Genomic DNA, 12,854 nt, shown 5'->3' on the forward strand with positions numbered 1-12,854 from the left:
CGAAGGCGGCTGAAGTGAGGCGCCGCGGGACCCCCATCCCGCCAGGGTCGGTGTGCAGCACTGCGGCCTTCTGCGCCCAGCTCCAGTGCAGAGCCCGCGGCCTGTGCTGCTCGGACACACGGTGCAGAGCTCCATTGCTACTGGAGACGGTGTGCAGCGAGGAAAAGCCTGACCAGAGGGCAAAGCAACCAGAGAAAAAAGGCAGAGAAATACTCAGGAGCTGTAAGAAAGCACCTTTGCACTCACAAAGGTGTAGGTAAAACATCGATGCCTCTGCAGACTCTGTGCCTTTTTAATCTTGGCAAAAGATAACCCCTCCTTCAGGCCTCGTGCTGGAAGTGTGCGCAAAGAAAGCACCCGGAGGTACGGGCGTCAGGCAGACATGCTCTTAGGAAATAGACATGGCTCAACAAGGGTGCTGCAAGTAGTGGAGCAAACGGCAAAGCTCTGAAGGAACGAGCACACGTCAAGAGCCCGCTTGCAGAAGCGGTGGTTATCGGCTTTGTTGGATTTCAAACAAAAAAAAAAACAACCAACCAAAAAAAATTCCTGCAAACCAACATTTTGGACTTAAAATCGTTGTGCAACTGAAGAAGGAAGACAAGTGGTGCAAGGGAAGGAATAGCATAATAAAGGGCAGACAGGATATAAAAGCAGTGATTACTGGGGGAGGAGTTGGGGAAAGTAGGATGCCAGATGTGAGGCATCTGAGAAATAGTGGGGAGATAGAAGATGGCCTTTTGAAAAGAGGATTACAGATGACTTCAGAAACACCACTGTGATTTTAGAGATCACTTCTCCAGTGTTCCACTTTCCATTATTCAACTTAGGAAGATACAAAGATCTTCCACAGGCGCAGTTTCTGCGGGTTTGGGTTGGACTTTTTTGCATATTAAGCTTTGCAATGTAAAAGCTGATTCATTGTGACTGTTCCATGTGAAGGTTTAGGCAGGAGGAAGTTTGCTCTCAGAACTCTCAATGAGGAACACCCTCAGAGGGACCTTTGTTTTCTCCTCTAAGTATGCACCTGAACTTGCCCCTGGCAGAAGCACCACCAGAAACAATTGCAATGGGACAGACTGTTTTTTCACACATGTAAGAATGTAAAGTTACATTTTAATGAGATCCTGGAACATACTCAGTTTTGTACAAAGAAGTTAAAAAAAATGCACACAGTCATGTTGTAACTATTCATAATTTTCCATGATTTTCATAAATGTCCAGTTTGCAGTAAAGTGTATTTGGAAACAAAGTCTTCCACCAGGTCCCCCTGCAACATCTTCATAGCTCGCCAGTGAATGCTCCCGCAGTTTTCCGGTTTGCCTTGGGGATGATTTAACTCCTCTTTGATATAATCCAGCCAGAGATCTTTAAAAGAAAAAGAAGTTCTGGTTATGTTTTGATTGGTATGAACAGACATACCAAACCTGACCTAGAAACATTCTGTAAGTGTCCTTGATATTAATGCAATGAGGTTTACTTTGAGAAACTACAGCCCCCTGCCCTTGAGAACCAAAGCCCGGGTTCTATTTCCAGTGGAACACTGGTGTCTTAAAAATAACGCTGCAATAATTGAGCTATTTACTTTCTGAAAAGGAATACTGCAGAAATCTTGATTAGAAAAACATAGCCCCATAGTGTTTGCAAACCCAAATTCAAGGTGGTATCATCTCCCTGCCAGCCAGAGTCAAAACTGTTTGCTGGTAGTTCCGCTGAAGCCATCCCACTGTGAACAACGACCCTGGGCTCAAAGTGAAGGGTCACTGCAGTGTCATGCACTTAACAGCACAGAAGAAATTGGCTCCACTCTGCACAGCAGCAATCACAAGGGCAGAACAGCTAACTTTTGAAATGGATGGAAATAAAAGCAGCAGCATGGAATGAATGAATAAATAAATAAAACCCTCTTACCAGAACCTGTTGAACCAAACTCTCTCAAGGCACGTTCATAGTATTCTCTCAGATGGAGCATTTTGCAGGATTCCTAACAAAGGAAGGTATTAAAAGGCCATTTATTTTGTACAGAAGTGAATCTGCAGCTTGATTAGACTCGTACAAAGAAAAAGAGTCACGGTAATTACACGCGCACACGCACACTGCCAAAGATTAGTTACCATGGAACTCGGCTTTGTGTTCAATGCTATGAATCAACTTCAGAAGACAAATATGAACTGATCACAAACTAATGACACAACTCATAAGCACTCTATTTCCTATTTAAATCCAACATCAGAAGCGTATTTTACAAGTACAAGCTACTGATTACTTACTTGCTCCTTTTCTATTTGGATCATCTTCTTGAAGAAGTCAAGTGAAAGTGGCCGATTTTCACACAGACTGAAGTAAAAACACAAGTAACTTTAGGATTCAAGCCTTTTAACACCTGCACTAGAACATTCAGGTTTGAAGGTTTTATTTATCACCTCGTAAAGGCTTTTTTCACTTTCTTATAACCACCATTTCTGTAAGTCCAGTCAAGATACATTTCTTTCATAGTCGCAGATTCTGCCGGAGTTGTGGCCTGTAAGGATCTCTGCAAGTTTAAAAGGAAAAAAAAAAAAGCTACAATTAAAAGGCTTATAAGCCTACATCCAACTGATTTTGGTAACGTACGTAGCTTTTAGTTGAAATTCTCCAATATCAACACATTCATGAAGGTACTGCAGTATAAAGCATTTGTTACGTGTTCCATCCACACCCATTGTTCCCAATTATTTACGCACTGACATAAAAAGTAGACTTCTATTAGCTAAGTACCTGATAGAGGGCTTCTGTGTCCTCCTTGCTGTTTGTGCCTTCACTCCATTCCACCCAGAGGGTCCATAATGGCAAAGCACCCTGAAAGGTAAGCAGGAGGGGAATCAAATATCAGAGGTTTCCGGCCCAAGACTAATACATGCAAGTCAATAAAACCAGCACAGACCTGAGATTTCATGTGCTTAATAGCTTCTTCAAAACACTGGGTCACATCATCACTCTTCAGCTGGATCAGCACCTGCAGCCTCATCTGCCAAGTTTCCACTGACTGGCTGAAGCGCTTAGTTGCAGCCGCTGCCACCTCTGTGGCTTTCTCAAACTGGCCGGACTCGAGCAGTAGTTGAACCTAAAACCCAGCAGATACAGCTGATCACAAGACATTTTCAATACCTTGTTAAAGAAGCGAGGTCTTGAATGCAATACTGCCCACCCTTCTATCTACTCAACATGGTAAAGACAGGGATGTAAGCAATACAGGACAATCTCACAAGCTATTCTTTCTGTCTGCTCTTACCCACTGCTTATAGAGAGCTTCTGACAGCAAATCGGACTCATGGGCTTTGTTGAACACACTCAGTGTCCTCTCCAGCCTCTAGAACCAACAGAGAAGAAAAAGTAAACATAGATGATTCCTGCATACACCAGATCCCAGCATTACAAGAAGCCCAGCGGATTTCATGTATCAACACATCACTGAAATACAGTAAGTTATATATCTAATGCTTTAGGTATCTGCATACATTCCAAGACAAGGGGGATATCTGAGCATTTGAATTACATCTCTTCCTTAAGGAGTGAAAGAACAACAGCAACGTTATTTTACTGTATTAAAAGGGAACCAAACTGCCCAAGATCATTAGTTTATGCACTGAGTCACACCCAAGCACAGATGTGTACCTAAGGTGCTCACATGCCAGCACCTAACTTAGCTTGGACTTACTTGCAAGAGTCCTTTCCATTCATCCTCCTCTCTGAACAACACAGATTTGCAGGACTGTCAGTGACCATGGACACATTTGCACTCTTAACTTTCACCCAAAGAGGTCACTGTACTTTACTGACACTGCTGGTTTATATCAGGTTATTCATGTTCAGGCAGGCCACATGTGAGCCTGACAGTAGAAGTGATCCCCTCAGATGGGGACTAAATGATTTTTAATGATGGCCACAGGTATTTCTGATAAAATGTCAAAATACCTCTCCTTTGTCTGACAGATACAGAAGTCAGTCAAAATAGGGATGATCTGTTACTATGATGTCCAAATAAGCTATTACCTTTTGCTTTAATCCTTGACTGTTGGTTTTTCTGTTGTATCTCTCTAAGCAAAAAGTGATGTAGCATTTCCACATGTCCTCTGGAGAATCAAAGACATAACGTCACACTTCACAGAATCACAGAGTAAGCACAAATATTTGTCTAAAAGGAATACAGAGAATCCAAGCACTTAAGTCTTAATGCCAACTTTTATAATACAACATTTTAAAACAGAGACCCCACATCCAAAACATGAACATTTTTTAATGGCTTCCCAGTGTAAGCTCCAGACAGTAACTCTTTCTAAAGTGCTGAGGCTTCAGCACATGCTGTCACAACTGATGCTCAGTGCACTCTTTGCCTGTAGTTCTCAATGTGCCTCTGCAAGAGAGAGGGCATTCACAGGCAGCTGAGAAAAATCCTTCTTTGTCTGCCTGACTTTAGGGCCACAAATATTATCAGAGGAATGGAGCCCCTCTCCTGTGAGGAGAAGCTGAGGGTTGGGGCTGTTAGCCTGGAGAAGAGAAGGCTCTGGGGACACCCTGTTGCAGTCTTTCAGTACTTAAAGCTTATAAGAAAGATGGGGACAGACTTTTTAGCAGGGCCTGTTGCAACAGGACAAGTGGTAATGGTTTTAAGTGAATGGAGGGCAGATTCAGTATAGAGTATGCTCAAGTAACAGGAAAATATGTTAAAATGCAGTCAGAACTTCTCACCTGTTGGCACTGCTCCCACTGCCTCTTCAAAGACTGCAGAGCACCGCTCCTCTCTCTGGGTCATTTCACTTATTTTCATCTGCTTTGTGGTTTGTTCTGTGGACTGCTTGGACTCCATCTCCAGCTCACGACGGGCCATGTAGTCCCATGTAAGAGGATCATCAGCATACCTGGTCTGCAAACTAAACACACCTTGTCTGTAACAACCCTCAACCACCATTCTTCTTTTGCTTAGAAGGGCTGTTGTATTTGTATAGAAATGTATTTGATTTCTAAGTAACCAAGTGCCAGAGAAAAAAACATTTTACCTTCCCATAAGAGACAGACAAAATATAAGCCTATTTTGGGGTTTTATTTAATGTGGATATTCTCCAGTAATAGAATGAACTAGACAGGAAGCTTTTCAGAGTGATCTTTCAAAAGAGGAACAAGTGGAGATACTGAAGATGCAGGAGAACCACAAAGCACGCTAGGAAAATCCACAGTTCCTCCAGTCAATTCACAGAAAAGAAGTGCAGTATTTATTCAGTGACAACTATATTTTATCTAAGTTTTTCTTAGCAGCTTCTCAAAGCCCTTCTGAAGTAATACACAAGTATCCTTTTCTAACAAGCATGCTTGCCTCATGTTTTGTTTTTGTTAAAGCATTTCCCAGAGGCCTTAACATTCTACTTCTCTAAAGGAACAGCTTTTAGTTGTGAACCTGTCAGCCCACTATCAATTGGCGAAGTTATGAGAAGTGTTTGTTAAAAAACAAGCAAAATGAAATAAAAATACCCACAGTACAAAGCCAAACCTCACCCTTCCAGGATTTCTTTTTGCAAATCTTGGGTAAAATCAAAGAGCTTTGCAATGGAAAGCACAGCCAGATGGAACTCAGCACCTGCATTTCAAGAGGAACAACAAAAAAATAGTATCAAATTATTATTATTCCATAGAATGATGAAAGTTTACCAAGCCTGGTTAATTTAAAGGGATTTAACCCAGTTTATTTTCAGTCTGAATTCTTACTTCTTTGTCATAAGTGCTGATTAGTTGTGATCTAATGTGCAGTAAACAACAAAAGCAAAAGAGGTGTAATTCTGAACTGCCCTCTCCTTGGTGTTTTTAAACATACAAGTTTGGAGGCTGTAAGCCCAGCACCTATGTCACTTCAGCCCAAAAGCCTGCAGAAAAGCTGTGAAAATCAGAACTATCAGCACTATTAATTTATATTTTGGCATTATCTAGGTTCTGCTGAAGAAACAGTATATTTGAAAATGTATCTCAGTGTGTACGATGGAGCGGTCTATCTGTATTACCCACTAGAGAGCTGAGTTAAAGGTGACAATTTTCCTAATGAATAAGTAAAAGAAACATTAAATCACCTTTAATTTTCTGAGCAGCATCCCTGTAGATTATGCGAGCCATTTCCCCATTGAGAATCTCTTCAGGATAACTGAATTCCCCCTGTAATATCAAGCATAACGTCATTGAAAAAATTGGTTTCCTTTCAGTTACCATTTTTGCAAACATGGAAAAAACATCAGAAGAAGATATTAATGTTTTTCTTTATCCAATTTGCATAACTGTGAAGAAGTACAAGATAGTACACTTAACTAGTCTTTTTCAGAAATTATTAATAACTTTCCAACTGTGGAATGTAACAAAAGACTTTATAAATGTAAAGAAAAATCACTGTATGTAGTATTTGAGCTGAGCATTAGCAAATACTTAAAATGCTTAACACAGGCACAATACAGGAACAAAAGCTTTCCTTGAGCTGTTGTCAAACAAGCCATTAATATGGATTCCTTAGAACTGCACATTCATGTGTGAACCTACCAAGTTCATCTTTGCTTGTTCAAATACTTTCTTTTCCTTCCTCTGTTTTTCAGCATTCATCAGCTCCATTCTGAAATACTGCAAGAGAGAGAATAAAATCAAATGATTGTGGGGGTGGTGATAAATCATAAACCATCTGAGCCCAAAAATGTGGTAAAGCAAACTCTGAGGAGCTACAAATCAGACTTTGCCAACACCGCCCCGTATGTCCGAGAGCCTCAGTTTTTGAAGGTTTGTGCATCTGGGTATCTGCCCTATAGATTTACTCTGAAATTTCCCACATGCAGAAATTAACACTTTTTAGTCATTCTTTAAACCTTAACTTGCCCTCAAAAACCCCCACGTTCCCTAGCAAAGGCTGGGGATGGCAGATCTAATCTAAAGAACTCTCTCTTAGCAGACCTTACAGTACTTTAGAAGGGAATTTTGACACATTTATCTATAAGCAGTGTAACCCCCTCACTTTGCATACATAAACATAGGATTTGCTAAACTGAAAATTGGTACCAGTACAAAGTTTGGGGTTAGTTGCTTTAGTTTATCTTTTTTTTGACAACATTCCCAAGTGATGAGGGAACAAGCTTTTTCCAGTTTTCTCAGACTGATCTCAGATGTGCTGGACTCATTTGCTCTGAATGATCAAATAACTGGTCATAGAAGAAAACCAGAACTCACCTCTTGGTAAAGTTTTGGGCACTCTGGGTGGAAGCGCAGAGCACGAAGGAACAAGTGCCTTGCACTTTCTGATGAGAGTCGTGTCTCCATTTCCCATTTTGCTGCCATAATCCACAGCGCTGGAATAGGTAATACAAATTAATTCATTCTAAGGCAGAGCAAGTGGCTGGTCACGAGAACCTCTTTTGAAGCTGCTCTCCAGCTTGGTTTTATCTGATGCACCCACCCCAAGAAAATTCATAAGCTCAGCTACAGACTAAGACTGATCATCTCCCATGTAAAACCAAGTTAAAGGACAGATCTAAGCAGCGAGGCAGATACAGGAAGTTTACTCTTGAATAGCTACAGATTCAGTGATTTATAATGATGTCTTCAAAACCCAAAAAGCAGTCTTGAGTATTCAACATCTCCCACCTCCGAAATATTTAGCTAGACCTCAGTCTAGCTGGGAAATGGTCACTCAGACCATGAAGCCTCCTACTTCACATCCCCTTTTGATTGCTCAGTACAACACCCATCAGAGCCCTTTTCTCTGAAGCTGCAGCAAGGCAAAGAAAGCAGAGCAGGAACTTTTACCCTAGCAGCTTGAACTAAGCCCTGTAAGAATTTAAGCCAGCACAATACCATCTATACTGAGACATTTATGCAGCACTTGTTTCATTTTACCTGGTTTATTGGGATGAATGGCCAGCAGGGAAGAGAACACCTTACTAAGCTCATGTTTTGCATTCTGTAAAAGAAGTTTTGTTTTACTCACTCTAATACCATCCAACCACCAGCACCAAAGTTTCATTACAAAAGGTTACAAGTTGTAATGCAACTGTACTGGAAAAGACACTTCTCTGCCACTTTATCTTCAGTAGCAAGTTTCTCATTTTTGTTCAATACTGACCAGCTTTCAAACATTACCAGGCTTGATCAGCACAGTTAATTCAAACCTTTATCAACTACATAGCTAACACCAATGTACCCTAAGCCACAAACATACAGTCTCACTGACTACTTTTGAGGTAAAGACTGCACTTCTTACTTTGGCCGCTTGGCATTACTCTGACAGGGTCACCTTCTTCAGCACAGGACAGACAATGACAGAATGTTAATCATAACCTGAAGACTTGCACAGGTAAGTTTACAAAGTACTGACTTGCCAGAATTATACTTTTCAGCATAGAAGAAATATAAGAAATGTTTGGAACAAAATCACAATTCATGGACAGGTGATCCAGTCATTCCAGCAAAGGTATATCCAATATTAAAAGTATATCCAAATACAAATCCAATATTCGGCTTCTCCCAAACCAAACAGTACTCCAGATTCAATGCACTCAGCTTCACCCCTGTCACCTGCAAGCATCAGTTTCATACTAATTCATTCCAAGTCAAATTCTACACTTACACCAGTGAAAATCCCAGGCAGCTCCAATACTACTGTCAAAATTATTTCAGTATTACAGCATGTGGCAGTAAAGTCTGTACCCCTGTCATGTAATTCAAGTTCCAGACACCCGATTAAGCACCAGTCCAGCACTTTCACTCAGGTAAAATCAGCATTTTGAAAACTCACCCACTGTTTGCAAAATGCAACATGTGAAAGCCAAAGCTGGATATCTTCCTGTTGGAAATGCAAGGCAGAGAGAATCAACCTTACAATAAGGCAAGCACAAAATCAGTTGCACGTTGACAAGGAAACAATATGCCCTTGGTCTGATGACTTGGCGTACAGATAGAAGGAATTCTGAATGTTAAATCCCTTTTTTTCCCCACAGATCTTCAAATTCCTCTGGAACATCCCAAGCAAACAACATCCTCATCTCAAGACACTGCCTCTAAGCCTCTCCAATCAAATCTATGTTACACTGAACCCAATACAGAGCTCACTGTAACATCTCCTGAGGCACACATGTATCAAGACAAGCTTTTCCTGAAGCAGCTCAAAGTTTTTCCTCATTCTGTTTCTGGTCCTTGCAAGCAGACAGACCAAACTCACACTGCAGTATGTGCTCTAGGCAGTTGAGAACTAATGACTTGGGAAGGATAAAATATTGTTTATACATGAAAAATGTTTATCCCAAACGAATTATCTCCTTCTAGGGCACTGCGAACTGTAAGACCCCACATCCACTTAGTTTTTCTGCTACATTCTATATTACTGCAAATATTGGTGGCAATAACAAGGTGATAATTTTACACACCAAAAAGGCATTTTTCAATCTATCAATACAAATAAACAAACTTACTTTCCATTTTCCTGTAGCACGCTTGAAGAGGCAATGGACTCTGTGCAAAATAGAGTTCTCAATTTCATCCTTCTTAAATGAATACCCAATGCGCTAGGAGGCAAAAAGGAAGTATTAGTTTTACTGCAATAGCAAATTTGACAAAGTATTTTGCACAGTGAATAACTGACAAACTTACTGCTCTTCTCTTCTTGATCAGTTCCAGCAGATTAACTTCATACTAGAATGGGGAGGAAAAAAACCAAAACATCTAAAAGCAAATGAGGAAATGCATAATAAGCAAGTAACTACAGATCAAGATTTTATAGCTAGTCAGGTGAGCAATAAAATTCCATCCGGGAAAGCTAAAGTTATAATTTTTGGCCAGATCACTACATTGCTAAGGCTGGCTGAAACTGAGTACTTGTACTGCGCATGGCATTTCAGACTTGAGCTATTAGCACCTCATATTCCTCGAGTCACAATGCACAAGCCAAACTTGTAACACTGCAAGAAATTAATTACACTGAACTGCAATCTGCACATCACATCAGGGAACCGGGATTTCTGCATCCCTGCAGAGAAAAGAAACTATAGGGAAAAGCCACAATAAAAAGACTCCCTCATATCAAACTCAGGCACCAGCTCCTAGCTGTGCTGCATGCTCTAGCGTGTCCTGATTAACAGCCTGTGCTAATAAACCACTTGCAAGGGAACACGAGGGCCCCGTTTCCTACATGGGTAACTACAAAATCCCTTCGCTTCTAACTGAGCTGGATCTCCACCGCGGGTTCGCACGTCCTGCTATCAGCAAAGCCTACCTGAATGTAACTAATGAAGTCCTCTTTCCGCAGCGCTCGCCGCTGTATCTTGTACTCCAGAGCCGAGGCCTTCCTCAGGACGGCCCTGCGGGAAGGGGCCATCAGCGAGCGCACCCAGCCCGGCCGCGCCGCCAACGCTCGCTCCCAGTCTCCGTGCAGGCGGTGCCGCCGCCTCCCGGCTCACCTGACCTCCTTCCGCGTGAAGAGCCCGACCCGCTCCAGCTGCTCCAGCTCCGGGATGCGGTCCTCCAGCCGCTGCTCGACGCGCTCCGCCATGGCTCCGGCAACCACACGGGCCTCACGCGTGCGCCCGGACCGCCGCTGCTGCCGGCCTTCCGGGGCGGGCCCGCGCCGCTCTGCCGCCCCCTGCTGGCTGCGCCGCCCTTCCGCCGGGTCCAGGTCCGGGCGGTGAGCGGCGTGTGTGGTGTCGGCCACAGCTGAGGCGGGCACATGGCTTTGGGTGGGATTCCCACCGGGATAAACCGCTCCTCCACTCTCCCACGGGACTTTAATTCTGAGATTAACAGTAACATTGAGTCCAAAGGAGGCCACAAAGATGATCCGAGGGCTGCAGTACCTCTGGTATGGAGACAGGCTGAGAAGAGAAGGCTCTGGGAGACCTTAGAGCAGCTTCCAGTGCCTAAAGGGGCTGACAACAAAGCTGGAGAGGGCCTTTAGACAAGGACATCTAGGGACAGGACAAGGGGGAATGGCTTTAAAATGACAGAAGGAGAGTGAGATTAGACATTAGGATGAAGTTCCTCTGGTGAGGATCGCTCCCTCCCAGAGGAAGAGGCAGGTGCTGTTTCTTAGAAAGCAAGCACAAGGGCAAGAGGACTTCTGGCACAGCACTTCTCACATCTAAGAGCCAAAAAAGCTGTGGGTGATCCTTCCCTTTTCTGATAGTAAAATGGCTTCAAGCATGGTACTGAGGGCAGAGCAAGAACTTGAGCAACTGACTTCTGTTAAAAACACCCATCAGACAAAACATAAGAACAACCAAGAATAGTGGTCATTTTTTTTCACCTGCCATGACTTGGATTCATAATGGTTCTTGTCAACATTAGGCACCAATTAAAACACAAGTGAATTCTTAGTGGGAGAGGTTTAGCAGCTTTTCACTCTGACAGGAAACAGTTGACACTGCTTTCCAAGAAGTGATTGAACAGGAAATGGAAAGTCACCATCCAGCCACGAGACCAAGAGCTGCAGTCTGCTGCGTCCAGAGTGTGATGGCTGGAGCAGGTCTGAACCACAGCCGCCTGGAGCAGAGGGACCCCTTACCCACTGTGCAGGAACAGCAGCAGTTCCCAATGCCACTATCCACCCTGGAGGCTCCCACGTCCTATGCTGCACTGCCACAATCCATGGGTCTGCATATCACAATGCTAGCCAGTCTCCTTCATATACTATCCACTTACTACCACCTTTATATACTTAGAATATCCACACTAGAATTGGCAAAACTCAATTAGTGCCATCCCTGCAGCACAAGGAGGAACTCCCCACAGTGAGGACAGCCGGAGCAGGGATCAGGACAGCCATCCCAACATAAGCCAGCCCCATGTGTGAGCCAGAGCCTTCAACCTGCTGGGGCTTAAATGTCAGTGAGTTCACCTCCCTTAAGTTCAGCTTCCAGTAAAGCAGCACAACAGGTAATCCTTCCCAAAACGGTAGTATAGAATGTTATTCATCATCATCAGAAACACTTCTTAAATATATTTGGTTTCTTCTTTTGGAGATTGACCAGCTCAAACAGATTCTTGAGTAAGTTCACAGACTACTAAAATAGTACTTAAGGAGGACTACACTGGGCCTGAACAGCTACATTAGCATACTGAATCACTAAGCAAGAATGTGATTGGAATTACTACAGTTGATGGCTTAACTTCAGTTATGTGGGTATTTCTGCATCTGGCTGCATGATTTTCTACTATAAAAGCATTCTCTATTTAGAGCTTATTTGTCACAGTGCACTTAGATCACAACAGTTACACAAGCAGACCGCATGCAGTGTAGGAGTTCAAAGCTTAAAAGGTTGATATCAGTCATACCTGGAAACCTCCGGGAAATTCTATTTCTATCTTCTTGCTCTCCTTATTCTTTAAACACTGATGTCTCCTTCAGCTGAAAACCAGCAACTGTGAGATACAAACGTGAACTAGTCTTCTGAACTGTTCTGGTTGATCATTCTATCAGTATGAAAATACTGTTTTGTGATCAGCTCCCAGTGAGTTGGGAACTTTGAAACTCAAACTCCACCACCAAACAAACAAGCCATGGCTGTTTTAACACAGATGATTAAAGAAGTCTGTGTACCTCAAAGAGCAACAGCGACCTCCACCTTGAGTTGTGCTGCTGCAAGAATTCAGTCCTGTGCACATATCTACCAACAGGTCTTTGATATATGTGAGAGCTGTCCACAAACTGCCCCCCCCCCCCCCCCGGTAACAATGTGTGCCCAGCAATGCCTCTGAGGGCATTAAATCCCTTGTTAGCACTTGTCAAAGCACCACAATATCATCCCATAGAAGCATATAGGCACAGCACAAACCACTCCGCAGGACCCATCACTGCAGGACTCAAAGGA

The 12,854-nt window shown here is 42.9% G+C and overlaps 1 protein-coding gene across 2 annotated transcripts; it reads right to left on the reverse strand.

Annotated features, from left to right (window-relative positions):
* Positions 1 to 1,102: 1,102 nt before the first annotated feature.
* On the reverse strand, positions 1,103 to 10,580 carry UTP6 (UTP6 small subunit processome component). 2 transcript variants are annotated; one of them, XM_080629276.1, is made up of 19 exons: positions 10,449 to 10,580; positions 10,265 to 10,349; positions 9,643 to 9,684; positions 9,465 to 9,557; positions 8,792 to 8,839; positions 7,894 to 7,957; positions 7,228 to 7,346; positions 6,553 to 6,630; positions 6,096 to 6,177; positions 5,530 to 5,611; positions 4,729 to 4,910; positions 4,033 to 4,112; positions 3,272 to 3,349; positions 2,924 to 3,103; positions 2,758 to 2,838; positions 2,424 to 2,533; positions 2,271 to 2,337; positions 1,912 to 1,984; positions 1,103 to 1,368 (listed from the first exon to the last, which is right to left on the reverse strand). In XM_080629276.1, the coding sequence occupies exons 1-19, from the start codon at positions 10,538 to 10,540 to the stop codon at positions 1,211 to 1,213; spliced, it is 1,794 nt and encodes a 597-aa protein (XP_080485402.1). In that variant the 5' UTR covers positions 10,541 to 10,580; the 3' UTR covers positions 1,103 to 1,210. The 2 variants fall into 2 exon arrangements, with proteins under 2 accessions (XP_080485402.1, XP_080485403.1); XM_080629277.1 differs by lacking the exon at positions 9,643 to 9,684.
* Between the last annotated feature and the right edge of the window lie 2,274 nt (positions 10,581 to 12,854).

This window comes from Psittacula echo, assembly GCF_963264785.1.
Source record: "Psittacula echo genome assembly, chromosome: 14".
Classification (NCBI taxonomy): domain Eukaryota; kingdom Metazoa; phylum Chordata; class Aves; order Psittaciformes; family Psittacidae; genus Psittacula; species Psittacula echo.